The sequence below is a fragment of the Blennius ocellaris genome (assembly GCF_963422515.1).
Source record: "Blennius ocellaris genome assembly, chromosome: 7".
Classification (NCBI taxonomy): domain Eukaryota; kingdom Metazoa; phylum Chordata; class Actinopteri; order Blenniiformes; family Blenniidae; genus Blennius; species Blennius ocellaris.
This window is the reverse complement of record NC_137656.1, coordinates 20,329,419-20,353,265: the sequence shown is the minus strand read 5'-3', so window position 1 is coordinate 20,353,265 and position 23,847 is coordinate 20,329,419. Positions and strand designations below refer to the sequence as shown.

Here is a 23,847-nt window from a genome sequence, read left to right as displayed (position 1 = left end):
ATACGAATGTGATACACACGACATGTGAAGACCTGACACAGTGAATAGATCCCTCTCTTATGAATGTGGATTTCACCCGGGCTCATTGGTTGAGATGGAAATCGCCTCCTCTTCCTTTATGCATAAAACACTTGAGGGCGGTTCTACTGAGTCTGTATGGGAATCTCTATTATTTCCAGCTGTGCATGGAAACTATTACTGAGAGTCCTCTCCCTGATGAGCTTTAAAGCACACACACACACACACACACACACACACACACACACACACACACACACACACACACACACACACACACACACACACACACACACACACACACACACACACACACACACACACACACACACACACACACACACACACACACACAAGCTCTACACAAACACACTGCACACGCCTACAGACACCCAGTCAAACATTCAGACCCACGCTGAATCATTCACCAGAGATAAAAGAGACTCTGTTGGCCTTAGTACGAGAAAGAGAAAAAGGGAGGAGAGAGACAGGGAGAGAGAGAGAGAGAGAGAGAGAGAGGAGCAGCAGTGGTTCACTCCTTTTTTCTTCACTTCCTCTCCTACCCTGTGCTGAGGAGACCTCACAGCTCAGCTGCATTCGCCTGTAAGTACTTCACAACTTCTGTCTCACTCTGATTATAGAGAAGTTGTCAGTGTCATGAGGAAAGAAAACAATAAATTACTTTTTCCAACGTCCATCACAGCAACAGGAATGATTTAAATGCATGTTTTCATTACAGTTCAGGAGAGATTTCCTGACAGATTTGAGCATCATGTTTATTTTTCAGCCATTATTAGTAAATGAATCAAAAACAAAACAAAAGGGAAACTACTATTTATTCAAATCTTGGTTTTTGTTGGGACTGTTTCACCTCAGTATTCTGTTTGTTGTTGAGTAGTTGAGGATGAGCTTTGTACCCGAATAAGCCTTCCAAAGAGTAAATGTCACCCCGATATAAGATGGTCGTAATCAGGCCTATAGCTTCAAGCTGTTTGTCGTGTGAGGATGTTTCCAGGTTAGAAGTGCACAGTTTTGTTGTTGTTGTTTGATTTGTTGATCTGACCAAGCCCATGATGATTCATGGCAGATTTATGGAGATGTTAGTCCTCTTCAGCCAACAGTATGACACAGAGTCCCGGGCCAGAAAAGACTGTTTACAGTCAGAATAAACCCTGATGCTTTTTGTGTTTGTTCCCAGATTGTTATGTGACTAACTGTATAGTAGTGTTTGCGTTTGTTATCTGTCCATGCTGATGGTTGTAAACCCCACGGACTCATATAACCTTGATGATGTGACAATTTGATGGTAACGTTATCTCAGAATTTTACAGACTGGCTGTCCCCACGTCCAGGACCCCAGGACCAAATCTTAAAGTTGATCCCCATAGTCACAAAGTAATGAAGTTTTTGATTACATAACCCATTTGTGTCATGGATTAGTCACTCGCTGGAATCTTTGGTTGTCATTATTTTAATGAGCCTCTGCAGTGCCACACTGGCACTGTGTGAAAGGACAGCCGTGGGTATTTACAGCGGAGTAAAGGTCTGCTGGAATCCGTCCATCGAAGTGAAAGTCTGAGACAAGCAACCTTCGTTCCAATATGTTCATGAACCTTCCTGTTGGTTTTGTGCAGAGATCACATGTACGAGGATCCCGTGGGAAAGGTGTTGAATCCCAGTCTGAACTTTAGGCATGGTTACTTCATTTTACTGCAGACTGACAGGGTGTCAGATGTGCTCGCAGTGGGGTGAAAGTCTGCACTAGTGGGACTGATTATGAAGGGGCCCTTCTGCAGCAAGCCCACGTTGCCCCTCAAATCTTTTTGCCGCGCTGCTGTTTGGCAGTAACAGGCCTGGTAAATGGATATCGGCCTTGAGTTTTGCTCTACCAGGCCAGACCGCTGAATTATTTAATAGAGCTGAGTCCTTCAGTTTCAAGCTGAAAAGGGGTCAGCACACGCAGAGAGACTTTTAAACAACTTGAAGGACCACTGACTGTACCATCAATGTTATTCTTCGCCCTCCTTTCAGTTTATTTTCAGATTACATTGTGTCTGTGAGAATTGAAGCTGATTGCATTCATCAGCTGGTGATTGGATCCCTAAACCTGCGACATGGACCTTGTAACTCCGTCCTTTCAGACGTGCTAAAACAAGCCTGTCAGCATCTTCGACATTGGCTTTTTGTGCTGTTTGTCCCTTTTGGCAGCACATGCGGATGAACTGGTAATCCTGGTTTTATTTGGGCAAGAACTGCCTGCAAGAGGGGCCGGAGGAATTTGGTGTTGATTCCTTTCTAACTGGTGTCGGCGCCAAGCTCTGGCCAACCATCCCACCAGAGTTTCACTTACTTATCTGTGTTCATAACACAAATCCTACTTTGAATAATTCCCTGGTTAAAAAGAGTGACATGGTTCAGCCTCCACTTACTTCCTTGAATCTCGACATCGGAAAGTATTTTGTGTGTGGTGTGTGTGTGTGTGTGTGTGTGTGTGTGTGTGTGTGTGTGTGTGTGTGTGTGTGTGTGTGTGTGTGTGTGTGTGTGTGTGTGTGTGTGTGTGTGTGTGTGTGTGTGTGTGTGTGTGTGTGTGTGTGTGTGTGTGTGTGTGAGACCACCACAGTTTTGGTTTGTTTCAAAATACATGATTCCACAATTTACATATTTCTAATGGTTGAAGTGTGGTTTTAGGGTTGAAATCACAACTGGGTCAGGACTTTGAAATGACGGTGTTTACCTCTATTTCAGCCTGGTGACTGGTGAACAGAGTCAAAGGCCTTGTGAGGGATTGAGTTTAAATGTCGGGATTCAGATGTTCGGATTTTGCCTTTTTCTCCTCAATTAAGCTTACAGCTTTTATTCAAAGGAGCAAGCTGAGATGAGAGTTGGATTGAGGTTAGGAGTTTGGGGATTCAGTGCAGAGTTAAGGATTCCATTCAAGGTCAGGCAGACGTTGGAGTGATGGCTAAAACATGACCAAGTTAAGGCTCAGGCTGTCTCCTGGGATTGAGGTTACAATTGAGGTAAAGATACAGATTGAAGAAAACAAGTTTGATTGTGGTTAAGAATTGGACTAGATTCAAGATTGAAAAGTCAAGAATAACGGCAAAGGTTTCGGTAATAATCTTAAGAATAAAAGCTATAGGCACTTTGTTGTGATGGTAAGGTTGGTGTAAGGCGCCAGGGGATGCAGCGAGTGGACCCCACAAGTAATGCTCCAGACTGGTGTTTGCATTCATGTGTGTGTGATAGTGGGATAAAAGTGAGAAAAAGTTGTGGCACACTATAAAACCTGGAATAATGACTTTGAAACACTTCCAGGGCTCCTGGAACAAAAAGAACTCTTATTCTCCCTTCATGGATTTGGCAGGCAAGAGACGTGGCCACACACACACACACACACACACACACACACACACACACACACACACACACACACACACACACACACACACACACACACACACACACACACACACACACACATACAAAGAGAGAGGGAGGCAAGGGGGTTATAAAGTCAAGGGGGGGGGGGGGCAGTGAGCAGTGGCTGGGACGTGGAGGTGATGAACTATTTGTGTTCCCCGTTGGTTAACCCTGCACTGTGAAATATCACCTTATCACAACAATACGAGCTGCCTCACTCAAGGAGGTGCCCCGAGACGACAAGCCAAGTGCAGAATGGCTTTTGAACGAGGGCAGAGTTGGGTTGCTATGGCGACGCCTGTCAACCGGGAAGTCCTCTGCAGAGAGAGAGAGAGAGAGATTGAGAGAGAGAGAGATTGTGTGTCCTGGCCAGTTTCAAGAGTCAGAGAGAGAAAGTGCAGTGAAGGTCAGCAGAGTGGTTTTCATGCGCGACTCGGGGCGGACAGAACGAGGTGTGACTTTGCTTCTTGCTTCCACTTTGAAGGTGAGTCCGTTTAATCACCGTAGCTGTACAGAGATGTACGGCATGTTTGGCTCCATTGCAAGTGTTTGTTTTTTTTAAATTTTTGTTAAGGCTGAGTAACCAGTCTGACTGCTAGAGGAGTATGTGCTGCTCAACACCGGCAATGCCTGGAGTTTACACACAGAGTTGTGTTCTCGCAGAAGATGAGCTCCTGTAATCTCTGCAGTTTCCAAATGTTGAAGGAGACAAGCTGTGTTGAGTAAAGAAAAGGGGAGAGCATCAGGTGTAACAGCTGGAGGAGAGTAGAGAGAGAGAGAGAGAGAGAGAGAGAGAGAGAGAGAGAGAGAGAGAGAGAGAGAGAGAGAGAGAGAGAGAGAAAGAGAGAGAGAGAGAGAGAGAGGACACAGTGGGTTTTGTTTCCAAACATGTCATCCCTCATTGCTTTGCCCGGCAGGTAAGTCTCCACTGGTCTCTGCCAGGTGAGCTTGAGACAGTCAGAGGAAATCTTCTGTTGTGTGAGATCATGCTCTCATCCCGCAGCAGATATCAAGGGTAATGCCCCCCCCCCTCCGGTCAAGGCATCCTTGGAAGCCAGGGGGCTCTCCTAACTGTCGGGGTGATTTCCACAGCCGGCTCTGACTTCCTTTGTGATTCTCCAGAGGATCGAGCTGTCACTGCTCATATCCTCGAGCTGGACTCAGCTTTAGAGATGCAAAATGACAGGCATGAGGATTTAAAACCGTGCACTTACTGTGCACCGAGCATGTACTTTCTCACTGACACACTCAGTTTAGAAACGAGGGAGAACAATTTGGATAAAATCATGCAATTCTACTACTCTCTCTGGCAGCAGGAGGCTGATTTATTCCCTTGTGGACACATTGCCTCTCCATTGACAAGAAGCACGCAGACTCCTCCTGTTGTTGCTCAGACTGGAGGAGCACCATACATGGAGGTGAAATACTTCCCCTCCTGATAAATGTGTGTATCCACCAATAACACCATATCATAAACTAGCGGCTCCCCAGGACCTTGTATGGAGCTCCATCTGCTGATTTGCAGGAAGGCAGGATGGTTGTGCGAGCCACCTCTCAACACTGACCTTTCACATAGCTGCTGAGTGACTCATTTCATGTGTTTACATGGAAATGCCTGTTTTATTTACTCCACAAATGTGCTTGTAATTACCAGCGCACCACTTTTATTTCAGCAGATTTTCTTTGCTCTTTGCACCGCATTACATAACCTGTTAGGTCGCAGGTATCTTGTAGTACGAGTGATAACTGTCGGCCCATATGATGCAATACTGACTGGGATATAAACAATATATTTAGAGGATATAATCTCATACAATTTGAAGATTGTACATCTCATTGGGGTTTAGGTTGAATGCAGGTGAATCTCACAAAAGGGCCAGTTGGAGCTGGGCTCAAGTTTTGGCTCGCTTCCCTTCACATGAGCAGGTCTTAGATCCTTTCATCAGACTGTGTGCAGCAGTTCCCACCACATGGAGTCAATGATTAACTCTGCTCTGCACTCCCCACCGCACACTCCAAAACAGAGGACATGAACCATGTTAATGAATGGAGATCAATTCAGAAGTGACCGTTTGATTTGTTTTATTCAGGTCCATTGGGCTCGATTTATGGACAAAGAGTTTCCCTCCCTGACCCGCACTTCATAACCTTTCATACCGAACGCAGGTTCACGGGTCACCACTGTGACAGTTTTTCACCAGAATATGTGTGGTCACCTCGACAGCCTTGTTCTTAGTGGGAACAATGCAAGAAGCTCCCTCCCTGTGTGGTGCGGAACCAGGTCATCAGAGGTCACCGTCTTCTCAGAAGGGACCTGGCTGCAATAGAAGACGGACACATCCATGACCGACGTTGCCATAATCTCCGGTCCTTGTGAACGAGAGCTGTTTGACACTGTTTCCTCTTCATACACAGAATTTAAAAAAAAAAACTTTTCTTTTCTTCATATTTGTTACCTCACATTGCCGTTGTGCAGCTTTATTATGATTCACAAGACTCACACTGGGTGTGGTGAAGTTCACTCACCCTGTATAGCTGCTGAGTCGGTCTCCTCTGGCTCAACAGCGCCGAGTAATATCCGGGATTCTCATCCGCTTTCTATAGATAACATTTAGAGATTCTACATAGTGTCAAGTTAAGAAAACCCTTTATATTTAATCACAAAAGCCACACTGAAGGTCTTTGTTTCCAGAGCGTCCCGACCAAAAGAACAGAACACCACGGTGATAATAAAGGTAACAAACAAAGACAGTAATTAAGTGCAGTATTTAAATAGCAACATTAAATATGATTATGTGAAACACTTAGAGGTAGGTGACCAGGAGATTTAACATGTGCTTCAATTTTAAAGGGAAAGTGTTTTCTGGCGAAGGAAGTATATGTAGATTAGCCTTTATTATTTTTGCCAGCTCAGCATTAACAGTTAGAGAAACATACCAGGAACTGTCAGCAGATCAGAGAATAAGTTGTCCCGATTTTGATGGTGAAAAAACAACAACCAAATTTATGCCATCTGTGTTTCTTTTCTTCGGATCATCATACATATGTAAAGTTTCATAGAGCTCACAGACCACGTACTTGAAGCCCACCGTTGGATTTTCACATCTGGCTCAAAGAGACTGGCTAAAGAAGGAGGGAAAATGCTGAATTTCCTCTGGTTCTCATGTTGCATGTCCTCGGTTAACCTATTCAAGACTGAATGTAAAGTAAATTCAAACCGAGAACTCTGGATTTTCCTCAAGGTGTTGCAAAAGCATGACTGAGGCCAGACATTATCTCTATACCCAGACTTTTTATGGCCCTGTTTTTCCTTCCATCTGTAAAGCTGATCCAGCAGTGATAATGGACCTCTCACCTAGCAGGAGTTCTGCGTGTAAATTTGTGGCCTACAATATTTGAGATAGCATCGAGTTGCTGCCTGGGAAAGCTTGTCGCTGCCTCCTGTGTCGAGTCTTCGTAATTACATAAGAATGCGCTGGGCGTTCAGAGCAGATCCAAGGAGAGCCAAGATTTCTGGACAGGGATCTTCTTGCTAGATATCAACACGGATCTCTCCTTATTAGGCAGGATTGCGTTTGGTGCTGTCAAAGGGGGGAATGCTTCTGGTCCTGGAGGATTTCTGTGGTGGATTTTGCTCCCAAGAGGAATGAGGCAGAGTCAATGTTATGACATGAGTTTATTTGTGGAGGGGCTACTTTTGATGAAGCACAATGTTTTGTCTGTCAGATGGAGGGGGTTCCTATTTCAACCACAAAATATTGCAACTCGTACATAACTGTCGTTGTATTAAATCAAATTGTGGAATGTTTTAGTTTTTAGTTTTTTTTCCAAATTGAAAAAGAATCCAGTCTAACCGGTAACACTGAAAAGATTTGTGCAGAAGGTGTGTAATCCTTCTTCCTGTCTGGTGGGAGTTTTCTCACCAGACAAGTTTCAAACCAAATCACCGACATGTCCTCCTTCACTACATCCATAAATGTTCACTGAGTTGTTCTTCATCTCCGACATTTAATTCATCCACTGGCTTTCCTCAGCACACGTCCAAACCATCCCCAGCCTCTTTAGTTTATCTCTGCCAGCTCCAGCTCCTTTGTTTCAACACTTTCCAACCATACATCCCAGCAAGTCTCACTACTGTCTTGTAAATCTTTCCTTTCACTCTTGCTGCTGCCCCTAGAAGAGGGAAGCCTGCCTCAATATATTAAAACCAAAAAGTTATTTATTTATATATATACAAAGGTAAATTATGTGTATGTTCATTTTTGAAACTTTATAGCTCTTACCTTTAGATGAGGTATTTGTGGCCCTATATTTAACTTAAATTTGATACCAAAGACTTGAATGGCTTCATGATATGGACATTTTTTCCTGCATATTTAGCATAGTGGCTGTCATATCTACGCCTCCATTCGACAGTTTTCTAATGCAAAACTTTCTATCCTCCGGCCAGTTACATGCATCCCATCCATTAGCCTGCTGCTGTTCTTGAATGATGTGTCTGGTGCATCAGTATCATTTGAAAGTAACTGAAAGGAACTTTCTCAGATCCACTGAGAAACATACATTGTTTTTCTAAATGATAAACGCAACAATTGGTCACTGGATTTCCTACACACCAAGTCCTATGACGCGCGGAAAATAATATATATATATATATATATATATATACATATATATATATATATATAACTTAAATATAAATGAGTAGATGCATTGGATGCATGAAAGCTGCCACACTTCCACTGGCACAGGACAGGAAGAATTGAAGGAATTAACACGTATGGCCATGTTATTCTGGAGAGGCATGACCGATGCGTACATTTTGGGGTTGAAGTCATTATTGTTATTTAATATTTCATTAATTACTTTCTGTTAAAGCTTAATGAGAAGCGATACATAGAAAAGACGGTCCATTGTTTCTTCCTCAAACGTTCAAATGTAAATGACTCATCTTTGTAAGTGCTTCATCAGCTCCTTAAGACTGAGTGGCCTCTTGCTCAGAGGAGATCAGGCATAAACAGGGACCAGCTTGTCAAACATCTTGTAAATGAGGTTAGTTGCAGTAATTATTCCTAAGTTGAGCTCATTTGCGACGTTTCCTATTGTGAGGTGGATAATCAGCTGGCACTGATTGCTTTAGGCGATGACAGGTCATCTGTCATGCGTGAGCGTTAACAGCCTTGTTGTGGACTCAATTCTCTGGTTCCCATCTTTCTCTCATTATGTAACGTAGTTTACTGGGACATGATGACTCAGATGAGTGACGGCGTTGTCTGGAAACGGTGACGTTGATTCTATCAGCGGACGAGCTCCGCGCAGTCTCCTAACCTTGTGCGATAGAGACACAGGCTGCTTATACTTTTCTCGATCTTCAACCACGATGTTTATGGACTCTAATACGCAGCTGCGAATGCCACATGGAAAACTCATTAGTGCAAATTGTGTCGGGCAGCTCTCAGCCTGCAGCCGTCTGGGCCCCACTAGGTCATTATTTTCTAGCCAAGCCAAAGCTTTTAAAGGCAAATTCCTTATATTTACCTCACAAGTTGTGTAAGCGGTGTTTTCTGTGAGGTTTTCTTTTCTTTTCTTTTTTTTTTTACCCCCAAAATAAGACTTCAGAATCGATTGAGAGCTGGACTTCGTAGAGGCTCGAGAGTGAAGCTTATTCAGGGGCTGTCAAGAGTCTGCAGTTGGCCTGTGTTGTCATTATAGACTATTTAGCCGCTGGAGCAGCTCGTTTCACTCATGAGCGGAAACGGCTTCATCCTCTTCACTTTCCGCTCTGCTTTGATGTTGAACCAGCAACTCTAATCTGTCACTCTGAGGTGCAAATGATTAGGAGCTGGTCTCCACTTTCAGTAGCCAACCTTATCCATTATCAGGTCTGGCTTGTTACGACGTTGTTTGACTGGGAAGAATGAGGGAAGCCAGGCATGTGAGTCACTGTCATTGTTTTTTTTTTTTTTCCCTCGGTAACTGGGGGGAAAAAAAAGTGGATGACGCTGATTTTCCCTCTTTGGGATTCTATTGGGATGGCATAATGGAACAGCTGTGAAATGTGAAGTCATGACAGAAAGGCTTTGTGCTTCTGAACACAGATCATGAGCCGTTAAGAAAAGGCAACAATTCACGTTCGAAAATGTAAAGATTCTTCAGCTATTTTGAATGGTTTTACAAAAATTGGCTGAACATGAAAATTCCCATTGAAGAAATATATAAGCTATCTATCCTAAAAACAAAGGTGAACATTTTTTCTTTTAATAAAGATGGTTTCTCTTTCCTCTTGTTTATCAATCTAAGACATTTCTAAGGTGGTGCAGTACAAACCAATATATCGCCATTTTCAAAGTAATTTTAGCTCAAGGGTCACATACTGTACAATTGAATCTTAAATCAGAATTCTACCTTTCCTTAGTGTTTCTATTCAGGCTAATGTAAGGAACAGCTTGCTGCCTCTCAGAAGGCAAGACTCCTGGAGTCTATCTGTAGTATGCAGGTTTCCACAAAGCCCATTGTATGATTTCACTAAAGAAGTGTGGCACCTAGTGGATAAATCAGTGAAACCAGCAAGATTTGCTTGATGAAAACTACTAAGATGATATTGTGATGTCACAAAACCTGAGTGGCATTTAAATACAATTTAAAATTAAACTATTGATATGTCAACAGAATTAGATAATATTGACATCAACATTTTACAATTGTTTTTTGTTTTGCAGATTCTTTCGATGCTGGGTCAACGACACTGATACCCTGAACGACCGTAACAGATCACATGCAGTCTCAGGTGAAGCACAGCCTTTCCCAGCTGATGAACATATGACGTTGCCTTGTAATAATCCGGGGATAACACTCATTAGTGTGACACATGTCCAGTCAAGTGTCACAAAAACATGCCTGTGGTGCAGATAACCGTCCCCACCGGGCACCCGGGGGGTTTTCCCATGACCTCTGACGAGTGAGCAGAGAGGGCCGGGGCTTCTGATTGAACCGCATGGAGGCGGGAGACTGGTCATCGCGGGTCAGCTGGAGGAGTAAAAAGTTACTATGGAGACCACGAGGTCACAGCGAACTCTGCTCGATTTTGACGTTGACATCAGAGACCCCATCCCGCCGCTACCTCCCCGGCCCCAGCCCCACCTCCTGGATGGAGAATAGGGAGACTGGGTGAATAGAGAGTTAATGGGCTCATAATGGTGCTCTCCTGTTTCAGTGCCCCCGCTCTGCACCTTCAATGAAGCCTTTCTGCAGGGGAGTCTCGTGAGATGATGGAGTGGGTGGACACGCCACGTCCCCCCCCGCTCGTGCGTTAAATAAATTAGGGACCTTTTCATCAGAGGCTCCCCCCCGCTGAGGCCGGTTATCCTCTGGAGAGTCGCTCGACTGTTAACAAGTTCACATGAGCTCGTGTGGAGAGCGTTGTTTACTCTCGGCAAGCAGGACGACATGACAGGAGCAAAGTTCACACAGTGTTTTTGTTCATCTATATTTCTCATTTCCTCTTTGTTTAGCAACGTGAGGAAGTGGTCGGGGGACCAAATGGCTCCGGGATTGTCTTCCCCGGGGGGCCCGGAGTTTCTTCACATCAACACATCCTCACTTCTCCAGAGCTGACCCATGAGGTGGTCATCTCCCCCGGACTCCCCACGCCTCCTCTGAGCCCCTTCCGCTCTGTGAGGCAGCCGTCTGGAGACTCCAAGGTATCTGATGATGGCTTGGAGGATGAGTTATTAGAACGACTGAGGCCCAGTCAGAGGATTTTAGTAAACAAGGGCTCCTCCCTGTGGAAAAATGTGGCATCGCATGCTATATAAAATCAACTGTGGCCACAAGGCCACTATTGAGGTTTTTCAACTTCATCACACTGGGATTTTTGTATTATCCTTAGTTTATATGTTTATTTCTTTTGCTAGGTGTCAGAGCTCAATGGAGCACCAGGAAGTCTCAGCTTTGGTTCATACTATGGACCGTCACAGGCACACGGTAAGATTATGACATTTTGTCATTGAATGGTTAAGAATTGAGGATCATAATAAAGTTATATTGAATGTTGATTGTAGAAATGTTGGATTCCAGCACTACAGTTTGTCTATCTTTAAAATGCAAATAAATATATTTGCCATTGAGTGACCTGTCCTTGGGTTCACCTGAGAGGAACTTCACATATGTTCTTGGGTAAATCAACTCAGTGCGTACTAAATTTTAAATAATTGCAAGGATGTTTCAGCTGGAAAACTTCTTATTTGTTTATTTCACTAAATCAATCCAGGAGATTTTATTCTAAATAAAATGTAAACTTGTATTCTTCAACGGGTTGAATTATCCGACAGCATAACTGAAGAATCAAGCTGTTTAAGCATAAATTGTCAGGAGATCAAGACTGAATATAACAATATAGCGATGTTTGTTTACAACAAAGGATAAAATTTATTTTTTTATAATATAACAGTGCAGTTGAAAGATTCAGCTATCGTTTTTTTTGTATTGTGATCTATAACTGGAGCCGAGTGGCGCTGAATCAGGTTATATAATTGATTCAGTAAAGTTTAGCATCGATTTCTTGCTTGAAAACACAGACATTTAATATGTAATTAACAGTGAGGAACACAGTGACTGAACTCTTATGTTATTGATGGGAACCCAGGCGGACTGTCCAATGGCGTCCAGGCTGCGGCCACTTTACCACGCAGCTGGACGCCCACCAGGGAGGAGAGGCTGATCAAGTTCCAAGGAATCGGACCGGTGGATGAGACCGGGATGCCCATCGCCTCCAGATCGGTAAAACACCAGAACTTAATACTTCATGATCAAACACTTCCTTTCATTGTGTTGTGTCTGATTCTCCAGCTCTATTTCTATTAATGAGCTCGCTTTCTTACTCTTCTCTTTTTGGGAGTTTAATGTAAAAAGTCTAGTATTTTAACGAAGTCTGATAAACTGCCGGGTTTATTTACGTTCTGCACCTCCCCTCTGTTCTTGCATCAGAGTGTTAACAAACCCAGAGACTGGTACAAGAGCATGTTCAGACAGATTCACAAGAAGCCAGAGGGTAAATATACTCCTCCTCCTCCTCCTCCTCCTTTCACACACTCCACTCCAGAGCAAATTCCTCACTGTCAGCGTCAGGTACAACAGAGGTTATTCAGCAAACAGATTATTGCAGGGGGAAATAAGACATGATGAAAGAGCCCTAAAGTCTTATGTCATCTCAGTTCATGAGATCTGACATTAATCCAGCTTCTTATGTCAGCCCCTCCTAAACCCAGGTTTTCAGTTATCTCTGTTTTGTGTTGCATAATAGAACAACGTGTCCTGTTATTTATTTACTAAACTCATGACAGGAGTGTTGGTTTAAATTCTAAATCAATTTTGTATTTTGTAGCAATATTTCTGCACGTGTTTTACTCAAATTGTATTATAGTTCATTCTACTGAGGGGGAAAAAAAGCAACAAAGCAGTTTCATGTGCAGCATTTCCTGTTAAAACACATGTTGTCATAACAGTGACAGGATTTGGCAGAATAATCTTAGATCATAAGATTCAGGGAGTAAACTCCTCTCACAAAACCACCTGGGATACTTTGTTTGTATCTCATTGTAAATGAGACTTTTTTACTAAATTATATGACAATATATGACAACTGCTCCTGAAGAACTGATTAGTAACAACACAAAGAATCTATTCATAAACATACACATGTTAAATATATTTTAGTTCCACGTAATCCCACTTTGAAAATAGATTAAAAAACATTGGGAGGAATGATAAAGTTTTTGTTCCTTTTTTTATACTTACACAATATTTGATTATCTGATTTCTCAAACTGAGCAACATGTGCGATTTTAAATGAGAGTAAATGTGGCTTTCCTTCTAATTTATGTATATAAAGCACTTAACTGATCCGAAAATGATGTCTTTGTTCACCAGAACTGGAGGATTCGCAGCAGTGGTCGATTGAGAGTGAGTTTATCCAATGAATCTATCATTGTTTGTGTTTGTAATCATTTCTATATGTGAGACTGATCCACTGATCCGCACGTAGGACTCCGGTTATCTGATAATACAGGGGAAAGTAACGAAGCAGACAAGAACCTCTTCCGACTGACGCCTCACGGAGCTCTTCCAGACTGGTGAGTTTACACTGATTTGATGCAACTGCTTCGAGGTCACGGGACGACTTCTCACATCCCAGCATGTACTGGAACGGAAAACTGAAGCAAACTCACAATCAATCACCAAACTCCTTTCACCATATTTAATTACATTTATAGACAGCTTGAGATGCAGTGGGTTGTTTTTTTAAACTTTTCTTCAAGATGAAACACCTGCACACTCAACGCGTGGCAAACTGCATGATCTGTACCGAAGTGACACATAAACTATCATGCAGGGCGAAAGCAGAGGAGAAAAAATGTGCAGTCGAGACAAGTTTGGATTTGTTGTTACAGGTGCTCACAATGAGGCCGTGATTAAGTTGCTGTCCATGATGTGTGTGTGTTGGGGTGTTTCGTTTCAGGAGCGAGGATGTAGATAAGCTATCAGAGCCGGGAAAGCAGCACCGTCAACCGAAGAGTATATTCGACTTTGAGCCGGGAAAGACGAGCAGCTCTGAAAGCCACAGCCAGGTACGAGCTCACATGTATGTCAGAGTAGAAAGAGGCTGTGATTCTTCCCTTAAAAAAATAATTTCATATGGCTGATCTACCCGGTATTGTTGTAGTTTCATCTTCACTGAAGCTCTTTGTGTAGCCTGTTTCTTTTCCCACCGTGGAGCTCCGGAGTGGGCTGGTCACCTTTTCTAACAGGATTACCGTCTAAATCCTCGTATTTCACCTTCTCACGCGACGTATCTGATGACTTGTGAGTGAAGGTTTCTATACAGTGCATGGTACCTGTTTGCATCTTCTATTCATGGCGGGCCTTTTTAGTATTCATTCATTACGTTTTCCAGACCAGGCTTCATGGAAGTGTTCATGTTTGTGGCGGTACCAGGTTTCATCCTTAAAGGTTGTGATTTACGAGCTTTTCAGCGACTCTTCCGGGATTGGTTTTTATTGGTGTGTGTGTCCTGCACCGTCTGGGTGCTGCATTGACAGAGTGTGGAATCATTTTTGTACTTCAGATGTGCGCTCCGCATTTGAACATTCCCAGTGAGTCACAGAGTGGTATCTTGAAGGTTTTTTTTGTTTGTTTTTGTTTTGTTTTTGTTTTTTTAAATGGCTCTTGCAACACTGTCCTAGATCTTGTGCATTATGTACCTTGCATGGTACACTGGTGAAGAAAAGAAATCTTTGTTTTCACTCCCCCACAGGAGCTGAGGCGTCTTGTGATTCGTATTATGCTGTTCACCTCTGGTAGTGTGCAACAGCTGACAGCACAGAGACTGATTTCATTTTGTTTTTATGACAAAGGCCAATGTTGAATCCCCTGGACATTGTTGAACAAACTGTACATAGACCATATCAGGTGCTGAGCTGCTTCACAGTGACATTTTGCACTGAGGTTTTTCTGTCAGAATGACTTTGAACTTACTGGGAAGGTTCTGGCATCCGGGGAGAAATGTTCAGCCAAGATTTTATAAAAGAAAAAAAAATAATGGCTCAACTTCTCGCCATTGCAGCCTTTTAAAGTCATGTTGCAGAGCTGGATCAGTTGCAGGTGGCGTTATGTCTTTCTTAGGAGAAGGTAAAAGAAGCCTCGCTGAGTTTGTAACTACTAGAAACTGGACCTCCACCCTGTGTCCAAATGCACTTTATTTAAGCTGTAATTATTGTGCTGACTTCTGTGCATGTAGGAAACGCTGCTATTTTGGAATGTAACGTAATAAGGAATTTGACTTACTATTTTCAGTTGTTTCTGCTTCACTCTGAAGGCCATCAAGTTTATGTATTGGAACTGACAGTATAAAAATCCGGTTTCTTGTTGAGTCATAAATGAATTTTTATTTTCTTTCCATACATTTGCTGAATGGGTATTATCAGGGTAGCAGGGTACACAGACAGACAATACCACACAGTCACATTTACATTTATGGGACATTTTGAGTCACTAATAAGCATCAGAAGCCTATTTTTGGACCGTGGATGAGTGCCTGGAGAAAACCCACACACAATGAAAACATGTGAGCTCACACAGAACTGTCCATCAGAGAATCAAACTGAGGACAATCTCACTATGTGTTGAGAAGTTTTGGATCTTCTGTAGTTTTAGGAGCAATTGTTCATTTTGTCTCTCTGATTCAGTCACGATGAGGTTCAGTAACTGAACTTTTTCTTTTGTTCTTTCTCATAGACTCAATTATTTTTGACGAAACAGCCTGAAAAACAAAAGTGCCCTTCAATTGAGGTGAGTGTCTCCAACTCAACTTCAATCTACAACTCTCTGCATAACAACTGTTCATTTTAAAATCAATGGATTAGATACTATCATCTCCTAAAATAAGACTGTATTAGTGTTGTAATCATGCTATTACATTACTCCATCGCTGCTTGCGCTCAGGCCAGTCTGGTATCTGAGCTGAGTCGATTTGAGGCTGAGCTGGATTCGGAGATTCAGGGCCTAGAGCGAAGTCTTTCCCAGAAGGAGCAGCATCGAGGCCGGGGTGAGGTACTGAGCCCCCCTCCTGACTCTCTCTTTCTGTAGCATCCCCTCACCCCACCAACTGAACCTGCACATTCCCCACCTAACGTCACCGTTACGCCACACTCTCTGAGAAAAGATCCTTCTGCTTGCTCGCTTTGATCATGTATTTGCCCCCCCCCTGTGAACTGGATGATGACCTCAGCATTGCCTGCCTGTCTTGCACTTGGATGATTCTGCACTGATGATCATCTGCCTGAAAGTTTCCCTCAACAAACCTAAACCTGCCTGCCGAAAAAAAAAAAAAAAAAACAACTAAGAATCAATCGCTTTTGAATCATTTTTAATATGTTGTTATCTTGTACTACAGGGACTGTCTGAACAGTGTTTGATTCTCGTGCTTCTCCTGTGATTGCGTTTGGCTCCAGCAGCTGCAGCTTGACTGAAATACCAAGCAGCTCAGACACATCATGAGTTGTGTTGTTGTTTGTAGACTGGGGAGGATAGGACCCAGGGGATTTCTTGCTCCTTTGGGAGTGGTCAGCACCTCCACTTTGTCTGAGTTGTTGTGAGATTTGCTCTGAGCTGTGAGGTTCTGTGAGGGCCGCTGTTAGGGGGGAAAAAACTGTTAAATGTTCACTCTGCTTGCAGAAGACCAGAGATCCAGAGACTGCTCCAAACTACAACAGCAACACAAACTACAGGTAGGATTGAGACCACACTCCTGTGCTATTGCTATGATCATCATGAGGACAAGTCTCATTTCACAATGTATTTGCTTGTTTTCTGGACTTTTGAGAAGTATTTTTTACACTTATATTATTATTATTTAAGGGAAAGCCTCCTTCTTTCAGATTGTACTGTTGACTGTAAACATTCCTAATACAGTGTAAAGTTGATGTATGGTTTTATGTTTCTTAATGTTTGTATGCATGTTGTTCACCAATAACTAAACAAACACAGTTTATACTATTACAGTATGCAACTATTTGATTAATTAATAGTGGTTGATAGAGATGTTTTGTGGCTCTTAAATATTTTCAGCTCAGAAAGTTTATTCACGCACGCAAAACAAGTTAATAGTCAAGCCAAGGTGCATTGCCGGATAACAGACCTCCTCTGAGCATAACTCTCCACCTCTAAATCCAGTGTGATGTTCCTCTATTCCTTAAGTAAAGTTACTACACTTTACTTCATGCCTCAGCCAGGAATACTTTGCAGGATACCTGTTTGTCGATCAGGTGACCTTCTGTGCTGGACACACTGTGAGCGGGCTGTCCAGTTAACGAGTTCAAGTACTGTACAGTCTTCATTACATCAAGCAGCAGACAGCATTCCACATTTCTCACCATGTGTGTAATGCATTCTTGGACGATTCTCACTGCTTGTTTTTTGAGGTTAAATTCATGGGTAATGACCTTTTCCATTCCAGAATGTTTCATTCAAAAACAGCAAAGTGTCCATTGCCTCCTTTCTGCTTCCTGCGATCTCGACTTGTGTAGCTGTTTGTGTCTCGCTGACACAAACACAAAAATACTGTCTGCAAATATGCAAATTAATTCAAAGGAAGTCAAGCAGGAAACTTTTGATTCAGGATGAATTCCCACCCTAAACACAGACCCTTGGATGTCATCAGGATGGAACTGTCAGGACTGTGAAGATTAATGCAGCTCCCATACTTTCTTGAAAACCTGCGTTTCAATTCAAGGGCACGTCACACAGTATCAACAGCCCGCCCCTGTCGCTGTCTTATTATTTGTTTCAACTCTGTCTGAATCCCAGCTGCAAACAGATGTGCTTTACAGTGAATCTGCAGGAAAGCACCACACACGCTGTCCCTCAGCCACATGCAGTTTGTGTATTTTGTCTCCTGACGCCCCCCCCCCCCGATCGTGAGACACTGTGACGATAAAATAAACACAAAAAGTTAACGCATTTATTTTCCTTTTCACAGCAATTTCTCAGCACCAAAGCAGCCTGCCCACCGCTCTGTTGGCACATCCTCAGCCTCGGCTCCTTCATATGGTAAACATGGCCTTCAGTAATATCTCTCCAAGTGATTAGTTGATCAATTCTTTTGTAATCTTTCTTAAATTGTGATAAATGAAAGCCCTGCATCTTCAAAAAGGAGGCCATTTATTCAATCAAGTCAGAACATATGAGACAAAACATTAAGAAATTATGTTATTTTCTGATGGTCCTGTGCTTCTTTTCGTCGCCTGTGTTGTTTTCTGCTCTGGTGTTTCACCCTTTTATCGTAGCTGACGTAAACCTGGAAAGTCTCAACAGTTCTTTCCTATAGAAACAGCTGTGGATGGGTGGGGAGGAAGCCCACAAAAATAGGAAGTTAAACTCGGAAGACCTGATTGAAGATTAGCTTTATCCAATTGTTCTTCCTGGAAAGTCAAGAGTCCATCTGAACCTGTGCGGGTGTTAAGCCTGTGACTGCTTTTACATGGCAACACATTTAAAAACAACATCTCACTAAACAAAAGAGTGCAGGTATTAAGACTCCACTCACAGCTCCGTGACTTCATTTTTCCTCCGCAGTAGAACGTCTCTCCACTGCAGATGAAATCATGGAGCTTCCACATAAAAAAGATGAGAAAAAGGTACATTTCTACAATTTACTATGTGGTTTGATTGCATGATGAGTGAATGAGCTATTCTCTGTTGTGTGATTTCACTTATTTTCAAATAATTGCAGCTATAGCTTTGTTCTCATGACACTGAATGATTTGTTTTTTGTTTTTGTTTTTTCAGATGAAAGCAGCACGAGCCAAATTTAATTTCCAGGCGCAGTCGCCTAAGTGAGTTACAGCTGATACGATCAATACACATCTTCCTGTTGTGCCCGGTCATTTACATTTCTGACACAGAACAGGGCAGCAAATAAACAAAACTCTTGACTTCACAGCTCAGACTGAAAACACCCAAGAGACCAGCGTTTGCTATTGTGAGACTGTTTCATGTTCTCCTGTCCTGCAGGGAGCTCCCGCTGCAGAAAGGCGACATTGTTTACATCCACAGGCAGGTCGATGCCAACTGGTTTGAAGGAGAGCATCATGGGCGAGCCGGCATTTTCCCTACATCCTATGTGGAGGTGAATTTCTTCATGTTTCGAATGCGGCACCGTCTCTCTGTTGCACGTCCACAGTGTGACACCGCGTGATCACGGCTACAGAAAATCCATCTCCTTCACAGATTTTGCCGCCGACAGAGAAGCCGACGCCGATAAAGTCTCCCACCCTCCAGGTTTTGGATTACGGAGAGGCTGTGGCTTTGTATAACTTTAATGCGGACCTACCTGTGGAGCTTTCTTTTCGTAAGGTAAACGCTTCATGCTCTAAAGAAGAAGAAAAAAAATGTCGCTCCCTTCACCTCCGCGTGAGAATCTTTATTATTTATGAGAATGATAAGATGAAGACAGACTGTAAATTATGTTCTGCCAAAATATCGAGACAAGAGCTGCAAGCTCATTCAAACATGTGGAGACAAAAGGAGTTTTTCTGTGTCGTTTTGTGTCTTGTTTCTTGTAAACGTGTATGTACACAATTTAGCACTTCTGTACAATACACTGTAAATGTGCATACATATTTCCAATGTTAGTCATATTTTTTTACAACTAAAAACACAATTTCAATTTTCTCTACCCTCTTTTTAAAGAATGTTATGACAGTAATCTTCACGTAAGAATCATGTCTGTAATTATGAGGCTTATTTGATTTCCATTGATGAAGCGTTATACTCAAGCTAAATGGTGTCAATTTAAAAAAAAAAAAAAAAAAAACCCAAACTGATCTGACTTTGACTTGGATATAATCTAAATGCTAATTCCACAAAGTGACCTTGTTAAATCTCTATATCTCAATAGGGGGAAGTGATCAGCATTACCAGGCGAGTTGATGACAAGTGGCTGGAGGGCAGGATCTCAGGGACCAGCCGGAGTGGGATCTTCCCCGCCACTTATGTCCAGGTCCTCAAGATGCCTCGCACCAAATACTCCACGGAGGACTACTCACCGGGCCCCATGTCTCCCCTCTCCCCTGGACCCCAGAGTCCGGGACGCCCTCTTCACTCGCCCTGCTATTCACCACTGTCACCTTTCACGCCCGCCTCACTGAGCCCCAAACCTCAGCACTCCCCCGTGAAGCCGTCCTCACCCGTACCGTACGGCAGCCCCGCGTCACAGTCACGCTCCCCTACTCAGTCGCCCGTGTCTAAAGAAATGGCCAATCGTTCGCCCCACAGCGCCTCTAAAGCTGCGTCACCCACCAACCTGAACAGCCACTGGGCTGGGACACACTCGCCAAACCAGAGCTCTCCAGCCAGAGCCGTGTCTCCAGGAGCTCCCGCCGCCGCCGCCAGCCCCAGATACACTGAACCCTCACAGGTCTGCCTTCACTGCCTCCCCAGCACCCCCACCCCACCACACACCCCCCCACCCCCCCAGCTTTGCTGTTTGCGCTGTCAGGAATGTGGCTCATCGTTTCTTACTCCGTAATACCTGACGTGAACGTTTCTGTTTTTCCCAGGGGGCAATACCGAGCGCGACCGCTCCGTCCAATCCGCACGTCAACTCTCTGCTGCGCACGCGAGCACCGAACAGCTCCGCTTCAACTGCGGTGCAAAGGCAGCCGTACGTCGTCAAATTCTTCTTTTAATTTCACCTTTCAACAGAATAACTACAATCACCCGGTTAGCCAAAAAAAGTAATGCTGGCTTCTTTTAGTATCTAGAGGGAGGGAGGAGACCGTCTGGAGTGAACATAAAGTACAGTCAGGATGACGGTGATCAAAATTATTACTTATATTTATATAGGTAGGCTTGTTGCTCAGACAAAACAACACTCCAATTTGCTGACCAAGCTTCAGGGATTTGTTCATAGAAAGCCTAAATTAACATTTAGCTTTTGTTTATTGCTTGGTTGACATTTATGTTTCCATTAAAATATTAAGGATGAACCTTATTATACTGAGGATTTTTGTTTCAGGGCTGTTATAATGTCAGTTTTGTGGTTCTGAGACTGTGCCGAGATTTAATAACAAGTATGAGTAGACAGCCACACTCCATTTTTCAAAATATAGAGGAGAACAGATCATCTTTAAACTGAAGATTAAACTACATGTATCCTACACTTTGAAACCCCCATTTTTGACCAGGTGTTGCAGATCAGCCGATTCATTCAGTCATTTCTCACTGAATGTATGTATCCACATTATTTATTTCAGATATAAAGCTGTTTACAATTACAAGCCTCAGAATTCTGACGAGCTGGAGCTCAGAGAAGGAGACATTGTTCAAGTGATGGAGAAGTGTGATGACGGCTGGTTTGTAGGTAAGTTTTTGTTGTGCTTCCTTTCATTTAAGGTCACTGAGAAGAGCCATATTGGGTGTGTGGCACGTACTGAGTTGTATTTATTGTATAAACAAGACAGTTTTATTTTCGGGGAAACAAAAATTCTGTCCAATGTTTTCAGTGATGTGTCTATCAACACATGAGCCAGAAGTTTGTATTAATCATTACCATTAGTCATCTGAAAGCCACAACTTCATACAAACACATAATTTAAGACTTACCCATAAGTAAGTGCTTCTGCACCTTATGAAAACATCCAAATATTTTTAGCTGGTATTTTTTCCTCACTTGATGCTGTGTTTATTGGAAATGCAACAACAACCAGATGTTTCTATTTCCATAAATCATCAAATTAAAGTTTAAAAGGAATTTGAGTGATATAAACTGTGAATATACTTGGTGTCAGTTCCCCCTCTAGTGGACATTACAGCACCTTGCAATTTTCCATCAATAGACCCAGCGTTACATAATGTGTTTTCACGCGTCTCAGACAGCTCATAAATCCCTCAAAGCAAAAACACTGATGCATGCATTATGAAATCATAGTATAACCCAGGCACAGGGCCCAGTTCCAACCTGGTTAAGCGAGAGCGCTCGCCGCTCCAGCACTGTGTGGCCTCTTCACCTTGACAAGTATTTATCATGTGTTTTACTGCAGGTACGTCAGAACGGACTCGTGCTTTTGGAACTTTTCCTGGGAATTACGTTGCACCGGTTTGACTCCTTCACTTGCTGCTTGGCCACATCCACCAGGACTCACAGGAGCGCGGTTATTAATAACTGTCCTACCCCTTCACCCTCCACACTCCAAACACCTGGATTAGTAAGGTCCTGCATGTTCACTCTGGGTGAGGGGGGGGGTTGTCACCATTTGGTCCCTCAAGCCTGCATGTTTGCGTACATGTGTATGCGTGTGGCACAGAGACATGGAGAGTGTTTTCACCCACATCACTTGAGGAGAAGAAAGAATGAATGCTGATGATACAGTTTCAGATGCAAAGAATGGACTTTTTTGTTCCACGACTGTTTGCAGCTGCAGGACATTTGCATTCCTTCCCACTGAACAGCACTGTTCCCTCAGAGGTTTGACGCTGCATTCAGCTTTTTACCGCCACAGAGCCGTCGCAAACCACTGCTGAGAATTCTGAATGAAATTTCACCCTTTGAGCATTCTGTTGGATTAATTATATTTCCTTTCAATATTTACCCCCTCTCCCCCTCCAGATTTTCTTTCAGATCTTTGAAAAGAGCCATGGCAAATCAGAGAGAACTACAAGAACATGTGTAAATAGCGCTCACAGTAAAGCGCAGTAAGAGCTTGGAAATATCAACATAAGTTTACAGTGTGCAGTCTTTACAGAGCTATGCAGAAACATTAATGGAATCAATGCAATGTACTGATTTCTTGACCAAGTTTGGATGTGGGAATCATGTGCAACCCTTTGACATTGAAGTGAGTTGCCAAGGGTGCCTGATCATGTTCTGTGTTACGAGCATCTTGTTATAGAAATTACATTTCAAATCTCAGTAAGTTGTACAAGATCAGCCATATGGACGGACTGCAAAACAACGAATGCCTCCATTTCAAACAGTTAATCTCTTAAAACTGATTTAATGCTGTGTGTGTCAAGGCTAACATTAAATGACATGACTCTGTTAAACTTTCCACTTATTTTATTCTTGCTGTGTTTGCTGCTGCTGCTTTTTACTGAATCTTCTCCCAATATGGGGTTAACATTGTCACTTTGAAATCAGTATTTACAAAATAACGAATGTTTGTGCCAGAAAAAAAAAACCTTTTGACAAATTTGTGACTTAAAAAGAAAAGATTGTTATCATGAAGTCATTTTGCAATTTCATACGACACTTTCAGATTTTCACTGTAACATGTTAATCATATTTAGTAGACACATGAGATGATTGTACAGACTGTAACCCTTTATCAAACTGAAAAAAAATAATATATATTTGTTATAAAAACAATGTATTTCCTATGTATGGTACGCAATTTTCTAAAAAGTCTATTAAACATTGCAGAGTGATACCAGCTTGTGTTCTTGTTTTACTTTTGTTAACTCATTTAATCATATAATTCGGTATCATATGTATGAGATTATGAAATAAAACATTTAAAGTCATTTCATCTAGATTTGAGCTATGGGAGGCGTTGACAGATCCCTACCACTGAGAGACAGAAAGTCCTACTTATGTTGAATGTGTTATTACCATGCATATATTTCTGAAAGATTCTAGGATGGTTTTGATTTGTAAAAGCATGCAAATTTACCTTAAATGATATATGGGCAAGTTACGCAAAGTTTCTATACACAGATGACGCAGGCCTCCTCATGTATTGCGTTTTAGTGCAATCATCCGGATCATAAGGATCCTGGAGGAAAGTCAAGCATTCAAACTGTTGTAGTTTGCTCCATGGGGAACTGTCAGACATGACAGGAAGGGGCTTTCTG

General features: G+C 42.7%; 1 protein-coding gene across 4 annotated transcripts; it reads left to right on the top strand.

Annotated features, from left to right (window-relative positions):
* Positions 1–494: 494 nt before the first annotated feature.
* On the top strand, positions 495–23,426 carry sorbs3 (sorbin and SH3 domain containing 3). Of its 4 annotated transcripts, XM_080500145.1 has the most exons (22): positions 495–621; positions 10,161–10,228; positions 10,953–11,141; positions 11,355–11,424; positions 12,086–12,219; positions 12,427–12,490; positions 13,369–13,401; positions 13,484–13,571; positions 13,958–14,066; positions 15,733–15,786; positions 15,940–16,047; positions 16,672–16,724; positions 17,975–18,045; positions 18,571–18,632; positions 18,784–18,830; positions 19,009–19,123; positions 19,225–19,350; positions 19,895–20,356; positions 20,387–20,413; positions 20,556–20,659; positions 21,252–21,358; positions 22,038–23,426. In XM_080500145.1, the coding sequence occupies exons 2-22, from the start codon at positions 10,217–10,219 to the stop codon at positions 22,097–22,099; spliced, it is 2,097 nt and encodes a 698-aa protein (XP_080356271.1). In that variant the 5' UTR covers positions 495–621; positions 10,161–10,216; the 3' UTR covers positions 22,100–23,426. The 4 variants fall into 4 exon arrangements, with proteins under 4 accessions (XP_080356271.1, XP_080356269.1, XP_080356272.1 ...); XM_080500143.1 differs by having other exon boundaries at positions 19,895–20,413; XM_080500144.1 differs by lacking the exon at positions 495–621 and adding an exon at positions 3,858–3,925 and having other exon boundaries at positions 19,895–20,413.
* The last annotated feature ends 421 nt before the right edge of the window (positions 23,427–23,847 follow it).

Bases quoted from the DNA above. Each gene is read 5' to 3' on its own strand.
- sorbs3 (XM_080500143.1), top strand. The intron at 11,142-11,354 runs GTATCTGATGAT...TTCTTTTGCTAG, and splicing joins AGCCGTCTGGAGACTCCAAG to GTGTCAGAGCTCAATGGAGC. The intron at 11,425-12,085 runs GTAAGATTATGA...ATGGGAACCCAG, and splicing joins TGGACCGTCACAGGCACACG to GCGGACTGTCCAATGGCGTC.